General features: G+C 38.9%; 1 protein-coding gene across 2 annotated transcripts in view; it reads left to right on the top strand.

Annotated features, from left to right (window-relative positions):
• Positions 1–12,492, top strand: part of LOC309563143 (cGMP-dependent protein kinase 2-like) — a 254,121-nt gene that overhangs the window by 104,999 nt on the left and 136,630 nt on the right. For both annotated transcript variants that reach the window (XM_082267470.1, XM_082267469.1), the window contains exon 8: positions 5,113–5,207. In XM_082267470.1, coding sequence (XP_082123596.1) covers positions 5,113–5,207 — 95 coding nt within the window. The remainder of the gene's footprint in view (positions 1–5,112; positions 5,208–12,492) is intronic.

Raw genomic sequence — 12,492 nt, 5'->3', positions numbered from 1 at the left:
TAAAAAACAGAGAATTTGATTGGTCCATCCATATCACCGGGAAATGCCGACCTCAGATGACAATAAATAAGGCTGTTGATACAAGGCCACCCATACAGAGAAGTCTTGGTCATATGTGTCAACCGGCCATAAGGCTAGGTAGGGACAGCTGAAACCCAAAATAGGTGGAGACTCTTTTTAGTATTGGGGAATTTTTGAAAGGTTGAATATGCAGCAAATGTCCTCCTCCCGGTAGGTGAGCAATACTATAGTATCCCTGAGATAGTAAACCTACTTTGGTCTCCATTTTTTCCCAATAGGACCAGTGCCAGCAGCCATATTCCTACCTCCACCCATCTCCACAAAAGGAATGTGGAGTTCACTACTCCTACCTCCACCCATCTCCACATCAGGAATGTGAGCAACTACTATATTTGTGCACAGAGAATGACCCTATTCCTTGAGATAGTAAACCTACTTTGGTCTTCATTTTTCCCTAATAGGACCAGTGCCAGCATCCATATTCACTACTCCTACCTCCACCCATCTCCACATCAGGAACGTGAGCAGTGACTATGTTTGTGCACACGAGTCTGACCCTATTCCCTGAGACCAGTGACACTGTTCCTACACATCTCACAGCCCTTGCAGGTCTATAGGAAAGAACTTGTATTAAAAAGTACATATAAACCTGTTTATATGCCGTCAAATGCCTCATGTTGCAATTTTCCTGGATCTGCAGACATTTCTAGAATGTACAAAAGAATGATTCTGACTGATTTGATTCCTTCGACATTTCAATTATAAAGTAAAAAGGACATTATATTCTATTGGAAATTTCAGATGACAGATTGAAATGACATTTTAGGTATTAGATATATGGAGGTGTAGTAGGTGAAGCTGTCTTTAGGTCCAGCAGGCTGTAACTGCATTTTCCTTTTTTAGCAGTGGTGTGTTCACAGAACTTTCTGTACACATCAATGCAGCATTTTCTTTCTTCTCTCATCCCTTTTTTCACTCTGTTATCTGATGCTTGAGCATGTTGGGCTTATTGAAAAATACAAAACTGTACCCCCCCCCCCCCTTTATTAAACTCATGAGCACGATCATCTTCAAACATTAGATATACCCAGGGCAAACATTTCATGCTTGGGTCTTGGGCATCCCACTCCCCCATAGACAAATAGAAACTAAATACAAAAAAATAGAAAAGTGCAATCACCAGACATATGAAAGATTGCTCCATGGATACTAATGTTTTCACTACCAAAAAAAAAAAATCAGGAACATGAAATGCATATTACAGCCTGATTAAACAACCTCATTTACATGTGTTAAAGTGTTACTAAACCCAAAACAGTAAAATCAGATTGTGTATGCAATAAAGCATGCTTGTTATACTCACTGTGAAACTTAAGGGGTTAATTGCCCGCATTGTGTAAAAAGGCTATTTAATCCTGTCTTCCCTGATCCTCCCCTTCTTTTACTGTCCCCAATTCATCTCCTGATAGCACAGAGCCCTGGGAGGCACTTTGCACATGCTCAGTTTGGTATGTATTGCTAGAAAGTTTTTTTTCTTTTTTTGGGAGGGTGCATGTGATCAGCACAGGGCCAATCAGCACTGTCCAGACAGAGGGTCATGGGTTCTGCAGCCTCATAGGACAGTCAGAGGAAAATTAAAACTCCTCCTACAAGCTTTAACCAGATGCTGATAGAAGTCACAAGACCGCTATATACTGCTGATGAGAAAAGTCATTTAGCAGTTATACATTTTCTAAAATAATTGCATTTCCAAGTTCTGTGTACTGTGAGAGACCATGTATAGTGAATACAGGGTCCTGGGTTTAGTAACACTTTAAGGGCATATCTTAATTGGATATACACTGGATTATTTCTATGTACTACATAAGTGTTAGTAAATCAAAAAGATTTTAGATCCCTCCCGCTGGGATATTGTATTGTCACAGTGGTAGCCGCCACTGTCAGAATAAACTGATCAGTGACTGCAGCTTTTGACGAGTGGGAACAGACACACATTGACTGAAGTTCAGCTGATCCCTGCTGGTTAGCTTAAGTGTTTTAAAAGTTCAACCATTAAGCCTAGTGCACATGGTGAGAATATTGTATGCAAAATACCACTTTCGAAGTGATCGTACAATGATCTTGATTGTTTTCGTCCGAAATTATCCAAAGGGACAAACACAAAAACTTTTCTTGCACAATACCAGATCGTACGATTTTCATTTAATCAGTACAGATTTTGTCTGAAAATACAATACAAATACATTACATCATTTCTGAATTTTTATTCTGTCATATGAGAATTTGTGTACTTTAGTAACCTATTCAATTTTGTTAAGGGGACTAGCATACAAAAAAAATGGATGATTATTCATCCGATAATCTCATCATGTGTACTAGGTTTTACTCTTTAAAGTGTATCTCTAGCCAAAGCTCTTTTCTTTTCTTTTTAGTTTTGAATAAAATGAGGAAGGGTTGAAGCTTTTTTTTTGTTTTTGTCTTGGTGAATTTTCCCAATGGGAAATTTATTTGTTAGATGGAAATCTAGAGGTTTATGATTGTCAATGGAACCTTAGGGAAACCTTATAATTTGACAAAAAGAAAAAATCTGAAAGGTTTCAAACAGTTGCAATAGAAAACATGTGTTGGTGTAGTGGGCTTTTTTTTGTGATCTGTGTCTCTATTGTTAATATTAAAAAAATGTAACTTTTAGATTTGTCATGGTGAAATCTGTCGATGGGAAATTTAATTGTCAAGTGAAAATGTAATTTTTTGGTTGTCACTGGAATAAGAAGTAAATGGGAACCTTTTAATTTGACAAAAAGAAAAAAAATGGAAAGGTTTTATCCAACTGCAGCATTAAACATTTGTTGTTGCAGTGCATCATTTGCATAATTGGAGGTTGTTCACATCTGCCCTGTAAAATGGTATCTAAATGCCCTGGATTCAGAAGCAACATGATGCCATTTATGGGAGTTGCTGCTTGTTTACAAAAAGACTGCTCTGGCTGTGCACATCATTACAATGGATGAGAAAGCAATCTCCTTTGTTGGCAATCATGGGAACTGGAGCTAACGTTATAAACTGCTCATATAGTTACATAGCCCCTTCTGGTGTTGACAGAAATTAAATGTGGTTGGCTTACACACTTGCCAATGATCTCCCAGTTCTTCATTTAAACAATTAGAAGTCGGGTTGTATCTGATGAGGTTTTGTAAATTAAAATAATAGATTCTAGCAGGCAGGAACAGACGTGTGAGTAGTACCAAGGGATTCCTTGCAAACAATATGTTCTTAACTCATCTAGCAAATTTTTAATGTTCAAATTTAAAAGCTGTTCATTAAAGAAGCAAAAGCAACCTTTTTTCTTTCACAGGGCACAATCAAGCTAAATTACCTGTTAATGTTTTTTTTTAATACGTCCACCTGAGCTTTCCAGTAACACCAAAGATCTGTGTGTAGCCGCTGTCCAGTGGGCTGACCCAGTGTCATCAGCAGCATTCATTTAAGTTTCTGCCTTGCAATCAAACTGCTATTCAGAGACTTATTGTACAGAACAAAATGATCTGCACTTATTCAGTGGTTTTAAAGAACTCCTGACAAATATTAACTTAAGGGCTTCACACAGTTCAGGATATTGGAATAAGGCAACGGTAATGATCCATCAGGTAAACCTTACTGAATTAATTATTTGCAGAAATCCTAAAAAACATGGATGTTTGTGACCCTTAAAGCGGAGTTCCATCCATTTTTAATACGTTGGATTACATAGATGTATGTAATCCCCTTTAAAACGACTTTTACCAATGGAAACTTTTTTTTTTTTGCTAGTAAATACCTTATTTTCTTGTTTATTCCTCCTCTCCTCACTTCCGGGTCCGATCGGCGATGACGTCATTCGGCGATTCGCAGTGTGTGCTGGGATGTATTCCTTGCCAGAAATCTCGCAGTATTACCCAGGAGCTGAGCTGTACTGTGTGTATTCAGGCCGTGACCTGCCCCGCCTCCTCCCAGTGAGTTGTACTGTATGCATTGTATTCAGGCCATTCTCTGCCCCGCCTCCACCCCGCCTCCTCTCAGTGAGCGAGGACTGAAAGCATTATATCCTCACTGAGCTCACTGAGAGGAGGCGGGGCGGAGGCGGGGCAGAGCACGTCCTGAATACAATGCATACAGTACAACTCACTGAGAGGAGGCGGGGCGGAGGCGAGGCAGGTCACGGCCTGAATACACACAGTTCAGCTCAGCTCCTGGGTAATACTGCGAGATTTCTGGCATGGAATACATCCCAGCACACACTGCGAATCGCCGAATGACGTCATCGCCGATCGGACCGGGAAGTGAGGAGAGGAGGAATAAACAAGAAAATACAGTATTTACTAGCAAAAAGAAAGAAAAAAAAAAGTTTCCATTGGTAAAAGTCGTTTTAAAGGGGATTACATACATCTAAAATTACGAAAATGGGTGGAACTCCACTTTAAAGTTTGTGCTATGGAAATAGTTGTTGGCATTTATTTGTCTTATTTCTGTATTTACATAGCAGCAATATATTACACAGCAATGTAAAGAGTACATAGAGCCATAGGTCCTGTTGCCCATTCCCAACAGAAGCTACTATCTAATACCCCTACCACAGTCACATAGTCCCTAGGGGTGATTAGGTTAATCTAATGGCATGCTAAAAATTGAGTGAACTCAGAACATCTAGAGGAAACCGACACAAATACAAACAGAATATACGTAATGTTGGGGTTGGAATGCAATTTGCAGACCCAAAGCTGCAACTTGGCAAACGTGCTAGCCACCTACTCATCTTACTGCATGTGTCTCATTGTAGGTTGCTTTGTTTAGCAAATCACACTAGTTTTGGCATGTGGGGGAGACATTAAAATCTTTATTTATACCAGCTTTACTGTGTGGATAGCAAACTCAAACAGCTCCACTTAGTTCTATTTTAAGTTTGGGTGTGGTTGATTTTATTTTAATTTTGGGTGTTGTTTTTGCTTCTGGAACGTACCAAAAAAAATGTATGTGATATGCCCAGGATATATATTTATTGGATATTTTCTTAGCTACTAACTCTCTTGATGGTTTTGTACTTTCTCTTCATAGGTGTGCGTGACGCAGGCAGTGGAAGGGACTCAGGAACCACAGGAAATAAAAAAACTAGGAGTTGGAGATTATTTTGGGGAAAAAGCCCTGATCAGGTAAAATTTACTACTGTAAAGTGAGATATTCATAAATCTCAAAAAATAAGCGCAGCGCTTGAAATACGTGAAATACAACATCAGAAATGAATCTTATGTGAAAAATAATAATATGCAATGCCAAAAAGAAAATACCACTGTGAAACATAAAAGAATGTAAAAAAATAGTAGTAAAGCTACTGGCTCTACCTGACGCATTTTGTCATAAGTGACGTCGTCTGGGGTTCCTCAGTTTCCTCCTGGTTTCTAGACCTAGGCAAATTATGTCATTAACCCCAGCCTACAGGAGGGGGAGGAGGGATTTTCTTAGCTAAGCACACCCTGCCTGCATGACTGAGCTAAGGACAGGTGGATCCCAGGAAATAAATGCTAAATTTATTTTTTGCCTTTATTCAAGATGGCCACATCTTTACATCGTTACAGGAAACTGTTGAATGTTAGACTCTGTGTGGGTTATTTACTGAAACTGGAGAGTGCAGAATCTGGTTCAGCTCTGCATGGAAACCACTCATCTTCCAGATTTTTGGTCAAAGCTTAAGTAAAGAAGATGAAGTTAGAAGCTGATTGGCTACTATGCACAGCTGCACCAGATTCTGAGTAAATTTCTCTCCCCCTCTACTACTAAACTCTTTAAAATTCATGTTTGTACTGACTAGACGGGGGGGGAGTCAGTTTGGTTGTGTTTACATTTCAGCTTGAGCTTTTGAGCTCTGTGATAATTTTTTTTAATCAAAACAGCTAAATATAGACAAGACTGGACAAATAAACATTTGGCAGTGAGTCTTCGGCTCAAACTGCTGACTGGACACGAATATATACAATATTTATTTTCAATATTTCATAATTATATGCCTAAAAAATAGAAAAATGTTTTACCGTAAACAAATATTGGAAGACACCAAATGTAACAGGCTATTCATCATATGAGAAATGACTGAATAAATGTACAGTATCTCACAAAAGTTAGTACACTCCTCACATTTTTGTAAATATTTTATTATATCTTTTCATGTGACAACACTGAAGAAATAACACTGCCAATGTAAAGTAGTGAGTGTACAGCTTGTATAACAGTGTCAATTTGCTGTCCCCTCAAAATAACTAAACTTACAACCATTAATGTCTAAACTGCTGGCAACAAAAGTGAGTACACCCCTAAGTGAAAATGTTCAAATTGGGCCCAAAGTGTCAATATTTTGTGTGGCCACCATTATTTTCCAGCGCTGCCTTAACCCTCTTGGGCATGGAGTTAACCAGAGCTTTACAGGTTGCCACTGGAGTCCTCTTCCACTCCTCCATGACGACATCACAGAGCTGGTGGATGTTAGAGACCTTGCGCTCCTCCACCTTCTGTTTGAGGATGCCCCACAGATGCTCAATAGAGTTTTAGGTTTAGAGACATGCTTGGCCAGGCCATCACCTTTACCCTCAGCTTCTTTACCAAGGAAGTGGTTGTCTTGGAGGTGTGTTTGGGGTTGTTATCATTTCGGAAAAAAATGCTCTTTGGCCTAGTGTTCGAAGAGAGAGGATCATGCTCTGCTTCAGTATGTCACAGTAGATGTTGGCATTCATGGTTCCCTCAATGGACTGTAGCTCCCCAGTGCCAGCAGCACTTATGCAGCCCCAGACCATTACACTCCCACCACCATGCTTGACTGTTGGCAAGACACACTTGTCTTTGTACTCTTCACCTGGTTGCCGCCACACGCGCTTGACACCATCTGAACCAAATAAGTTTATCTTTGTCTCATCAGACCACAGGACATGGTTCCAGTAATCCATGTCCTTAGTCTGCTTGTCTTCAGCCAACTGTTTGCAGGCTTTCTTGTCCATCATCTTTAGAAGAGGCTTGCTTCTTGGACAACAGCCATGCAGGCCAAATTGATGCAGTGTGCAGCGTATGGTCTGATCACTGACAGGCTGACCCCACCCCTTCAACCTCTTTAGCAATGCTGGTAGCACTCATATGTCTATTTCCCAGACACAACCTCTGGATATTACTCTAAGCATGTGCACTCAACCTCTTTGGTCGACCATGGCAAGGCCTGTTCTGAGTGGAACCTGTCCTATTAAACCACTGTATGGTCTTGGCCACCATGCTGCAGCTCAGTTTCAGAGTCTTTGCAATCTTCTTATAGCCTAGGCCATGTTTATGTAGAACAACGTTTCTTTTTTTTCCAGATCTTTAGAGAGATTTTTGCCATGAGGTGCCATGTTGAACTTCCAGTGACCAGTATGAGAGAGTAAGAGCGATAACACCAGATTTAACACACCTGCTCCCCATTCACACCTGAGACCTTCTAACACTAAGGAGTCAGATGACACAGTGGAGGAAAAATGGCTAATTGGGCCCAATTTGGACATGTTCACTTAGGGGTGTACTCACTTTTGTTGCCAGCAGTTTAGACATTGATGGCTGTGTATTGTGTTATTTTGAGGGGACAGAAAATTGACACTGTTATACAAGCTGTACACTCACTACTTTACATTGTAGCAAAGTGTCATTTCTTCACTGTTGTCACATAAAAAAATTACAAAAATGTAAGGGGTGTACTCACTTTTGTGAGATACTGTGTATAACTGTTCTCCACAGTTAGGAGAAAGCTAGTAATGAGGACACTTGTTCCTGGGACGACTGTGGAAGGCCAGGTTCACACTACCCCATGCTCTGAAAAGCGATGTAGGGTGATTGTGGCATGACCCCATTGACTTACATGACAGAGGATGACTGGCGGTCAGCTGTTAACTCGGCATTCCATGTTATATTTGCTGGGGCTGCAGCATGTGAACAGCCTCTTTTGGCTATATTTTACACTTTACAGCTGGGGGTTGGTAAATTGCAGCCACTTTTAACCCCCCCCCCCTAGCGTCCAGTGTGAAAAAAAATGCCCAAGAGGGGAATTCCCCTCACTTTTGAAGATTACCTCTAACTTCCTGCTACATCTCTGGGACAGCAATGGCACACAACAGCAAAAAATAAACTGACAGGGATTAAAACCTTCCCAACTCTATCCAAACCTAAAAACAAAAAATTTTGAGGGGACTTTAAATTTACACTGTTATACAAGCTGTGCACTCACTACTTTACATTGTAGCAAAGTGTAATTTCTTCAGTATTGTCACATGAAAAGATATAATAAAATATTTACAAAAATGTGAGGGGTGTACTCACTTTTTTGAGATACTGTATGTATAACCCTGTCAGTTTACTTTTTGCTGTTGTGTCCCATTGTGAAGACTTTCCTTCAATTCCCTTCCCATAGACACAACAGGAAGTAAGAGGACATCTCTACAAAGTGAGTAGAGTTCTCTACTAGTCAGTTGTCACCTATTTCCCCTTATTGTTGTTCTGGGGGCAGTGGTGGAATGTTGAATTTCTAAACACTTGGTGAAAATGATCACCAGAAGTAATAGAAAGGGCAAATCTATTCAGCAGTGACACAGACAGGGTTTGGGGTGTACAAGGTTGGGGGTGTACATCTAAGTATATTGCATGAAACAACAGTTTTTCATGTTTTTCTTTCTGAGAGAGTTTCTTCTTATCTTTACAGGATCTGAATTCCCATATGTACCCTTGTGAATGTGTATAATATTAGAACTAGATGTTACATCTATTTCATATAATTATGCCTGCACCATCTAAATACCCACCAGTAACTGGTTAACTGTAACATACGCACCATGGCTGTTTAAATGGGTCTTTATAATGCTCTTGATGTGACCCTATAAACATTGATTTAAATAATGATCTAACCGACTCAATAGTGTAATGACAAGGACATTCATAGCACATTGCTACATTGTACAGTCATGTACTTTGTTTGGCCATCAGTTTATTGATTGCATGTTTGCATTTGTTCACTGACAAAAATGAGCATTTCCCTGGACAGTGTTGCTTTGGTAACTAAAAGGAAATACTAAATAGTATTTTTGTTTCTATTCCTGATTCTAATCCGAAATGAAACAAATAAGTTCAGGTTTGCACCTCATTACCATCATTTCTAATCAAAATATTGAAATAATTACAGTAGTTGCAGCCTGCATTTTGTTTTAGCATTTTCTTTCTAAAAATCAAATTTTTTTTTCCACGGTCTAATATCAAATTCAAGGCAAGTCTAAAACCAAGGGGCATTGTTAGGCTTTTAAAAGACCTACAGCACCTAGAATGGGGTAGGTGGTATGAGATTGAAAAATGAATTAGGCTGTTTCTTTCCCTTCCTATCGTATCTTCTGTCCTTTTTTTTTCTTTGATGCCTTTCCTTTGCTTGGTCTCTCCCCTGCTTCTGTTCTATTTGAGGGCAACTAGGTCTTCTTTGAGAACCAGATCTTAGGCTAACATAGTATTGTTTAATCATTTCTTATACCATCTTGAACAGTCCTAAACATTTATAACTATCATTTCATGATTATGGCAACATGACTTGAATTATAGATCAAAAGTATCACCATTGCTTAAAAATTTAATACCGATAAATTAATCAAAAGGTATATAAACTGCCAGATGTTCCAAAAGCGTAATGTGGCTCAAATGTATAATATACAGTAATTGTTAGCTAAAGCTTAATTTCAAGTAAGAAGCTAAATAAAACAGATGAAATACCTATAAAAGAGATGTTTTATCTGCTAGTATTTTTGTTTGTCTACCTAGATACAGGAAAAAGGGGAAAGGCAGGGAGTTGGTGACCCAACAACCAAAACTCCAGACACTTGGAATGGGACTTTTTAGGTACTTAGAACACATAGGTATACACGAGAAGTATAAAAATATATACATTTTATTAAACATCTGACTTAAACGCAAAAAAGATATATATCTATAAAATGCTAACAGCAAAAAGACAAATGGATATAGTCTAACATGGCTAGAAATCACGCAATAAATGTTGTATACTTTTAAAGAGGCATGATAGCATAAGACCTTCCAAAGATGGAGTGTTAACAGTCCTTTACATGTTTCGCAGGTAATGACTTGCTTCTTCAGGAGTATAATTGTTATGGTCACTCTAAAAAATGTAATACCACAGTGTGAGAACAAAGACAAAAGTCCAATAACATACAAATAAAGTACATAATCATAAATCAAAAATATGTAGGAAAAAAGAAATGCATGTAAACATGTAAACAACTTGTGCAGATAGATAGATAGATAGATAGATAGATAGATAGATAGATAGATAGATAGATAGATAGATAGATAGATAGATAGATAGATAGATAGATAGATAGATAGATAGATAGATAGATAGATAGATAGATAGATAGATAGATAGATAGATAGATAGATAGATAGATAGATAGATCGATAGATCGATAGATCGATAGATAGATAGATAGATAGATAGATAGATAGATAGATAGATAGATAGATAGATAGATAGATAGATAGATAGATAGATAGATAGATAGATAGATAGATAGATAGATAAACATTTCAACAAATAGTAATTCAAATTGATTATCTTGATTTATGTAACTGTCACATTAGAGTATTCACAGGAAATGTGTAAAAATACAATTCTCTTGTTAATATATGTATGCATTAGTGCTTTCATGTGAGAGCCAGAATGTTTTATAACTATGAAATAAAACATGATCAAAATTCACACTAGACATTACATTGCCAAGTGACTGGAAATCCTCAGTGGCCTCAGCAGCAGTTCGATTAACTCTGTGTAATTACAGCTAAACAGAAGCAACTTCTGTGTGATCCCATAACACAATGGGGCAAGCAGTCTAATGATGATCGCTAAACCAAAAACACAACGTGCTTGGTAAAAATATCTGCTAAAATAATTGATAGATGATGTAACAAAAAAGAAATGATAGAGACGCTTCCAGAAATTTTTCTGTAGCTGCATAAGCAATGATGACCTCCAACGCTAGTCCTTTGGCTGCTACTTTTAAACAATACACCAAAAGTACTTTGAGATTCGGTTCTCTGTCTTAGTAGAATCTGTCTATGAAGAACAGTGATTTCTGTTTTAAAGCACATAGCATGAAGTATGTGATAATACCCAGTCGTTATAGCAATATATTACCAGTTTGCCACACATACCATGTTAATACAGTGAATAGTTCAGAGATCATTAACAGCATGATGCTCACTGTGCCTATAAAGTCAACTCCAGTAAAACAGTTTTTTACATTTTTGTTTAGATTGGGATTTAGGGATAATCACTTGTAGGTGTTTACTGCTGTCTGTACCCTCATTGTAAAGATTTCTAATCATTTCCTGTTTGGGAGCAGTAATCAAAAGAACAGGAATTGATGTTAAATACCAACAAAACACTTTTGTAGGGTATGAAAAGTTTTGAACCTCTTATTTATCTGTGGCTTTCTGTCCCGGAAAATCCCATTTTAATCATTTACTTTTTTGATGCCAAAGGATTAGAAAATGAGGGACAATCACACAGACTGCAATAAAAACCAGACAGATGCTTAATTTTTCCCAGTCTGCTCAGCTGGAATGTAAAATTAGGTACAGTGAGCGACATACGGTATGACACTGCGACTCTTCCCCTGCAGTGACGGCTGCTGGTAGTTCTGGTCAATATTACTGTAGGTTGATGTTTTCTGCCATGACACAGAGTATTTATTTATTATTTATAACAGGTACTTATATAGCGCTGTTAATTTACGCAGCGCTTCACATATATATATTGAACATCCACATCAGTCCCTACCCTCTAGGAAGCTTACGATCTAAGGTCCCTAACTCAACTTCATACATATACAGTGCTCAGCATAAATGAGTACATCCCTTTTAAAAAATAAGATTTTAATCAATATCTCAATGAACACAAGAACAATTTCCATAATATTGACAAAACTGAGATTTAACCTCCCCCCGTCCGCGCTACAGCCTATATACGGCTGCAGCGCGGACTCGAATTTTCGGGAGGCCGTTTTTAAACGGCCTCCCAGTGACACGCCCCCAGCGCGCTCCCGCGAGCGCGCTGCGGGGAAAATCTGTGTCGGCCGTGTCCCTTGGACACAGCCGATCACAGATCGTGGTGAATGGCCAATCACAGCGGCCATTCACCACGTGATCTGGCCGTCCAATGAGCGATGATCTCATATGTAAACATATGAGATCATCTCTCATCGCCGGCGCTCCTTCCTCACACGGAGCCTGCAGTGTGAGGAAGGAGGGGGAGCCGACAGCCGCTGGGGACACACAGCAATGTAATCAGGGCACCAATCACCAGTGCCCTGATTACTAAAAGGTAAAAACACACACACAGTGCCCCCACATCAGTGCCCACAGTGCCCGCCATCAGTGCCC

The sequence above is a fragment of the Pelophylax lessonae genome, assembly GCF_965119305.1.
Source record: "Pelophylax lessonae genome assembly, chromosome: 9".
In the NCBI taxonomy this organism is placed as follows: domain Eukaryota; kingdom Metazoa; phylum Chordata; class Amphibia; order Anura; family Ranidae; genus Pelophylax; species Pelophylax lessonae.
This window is presented reverse-complemented; position numbering and strand designations above follow the sequence as displayed.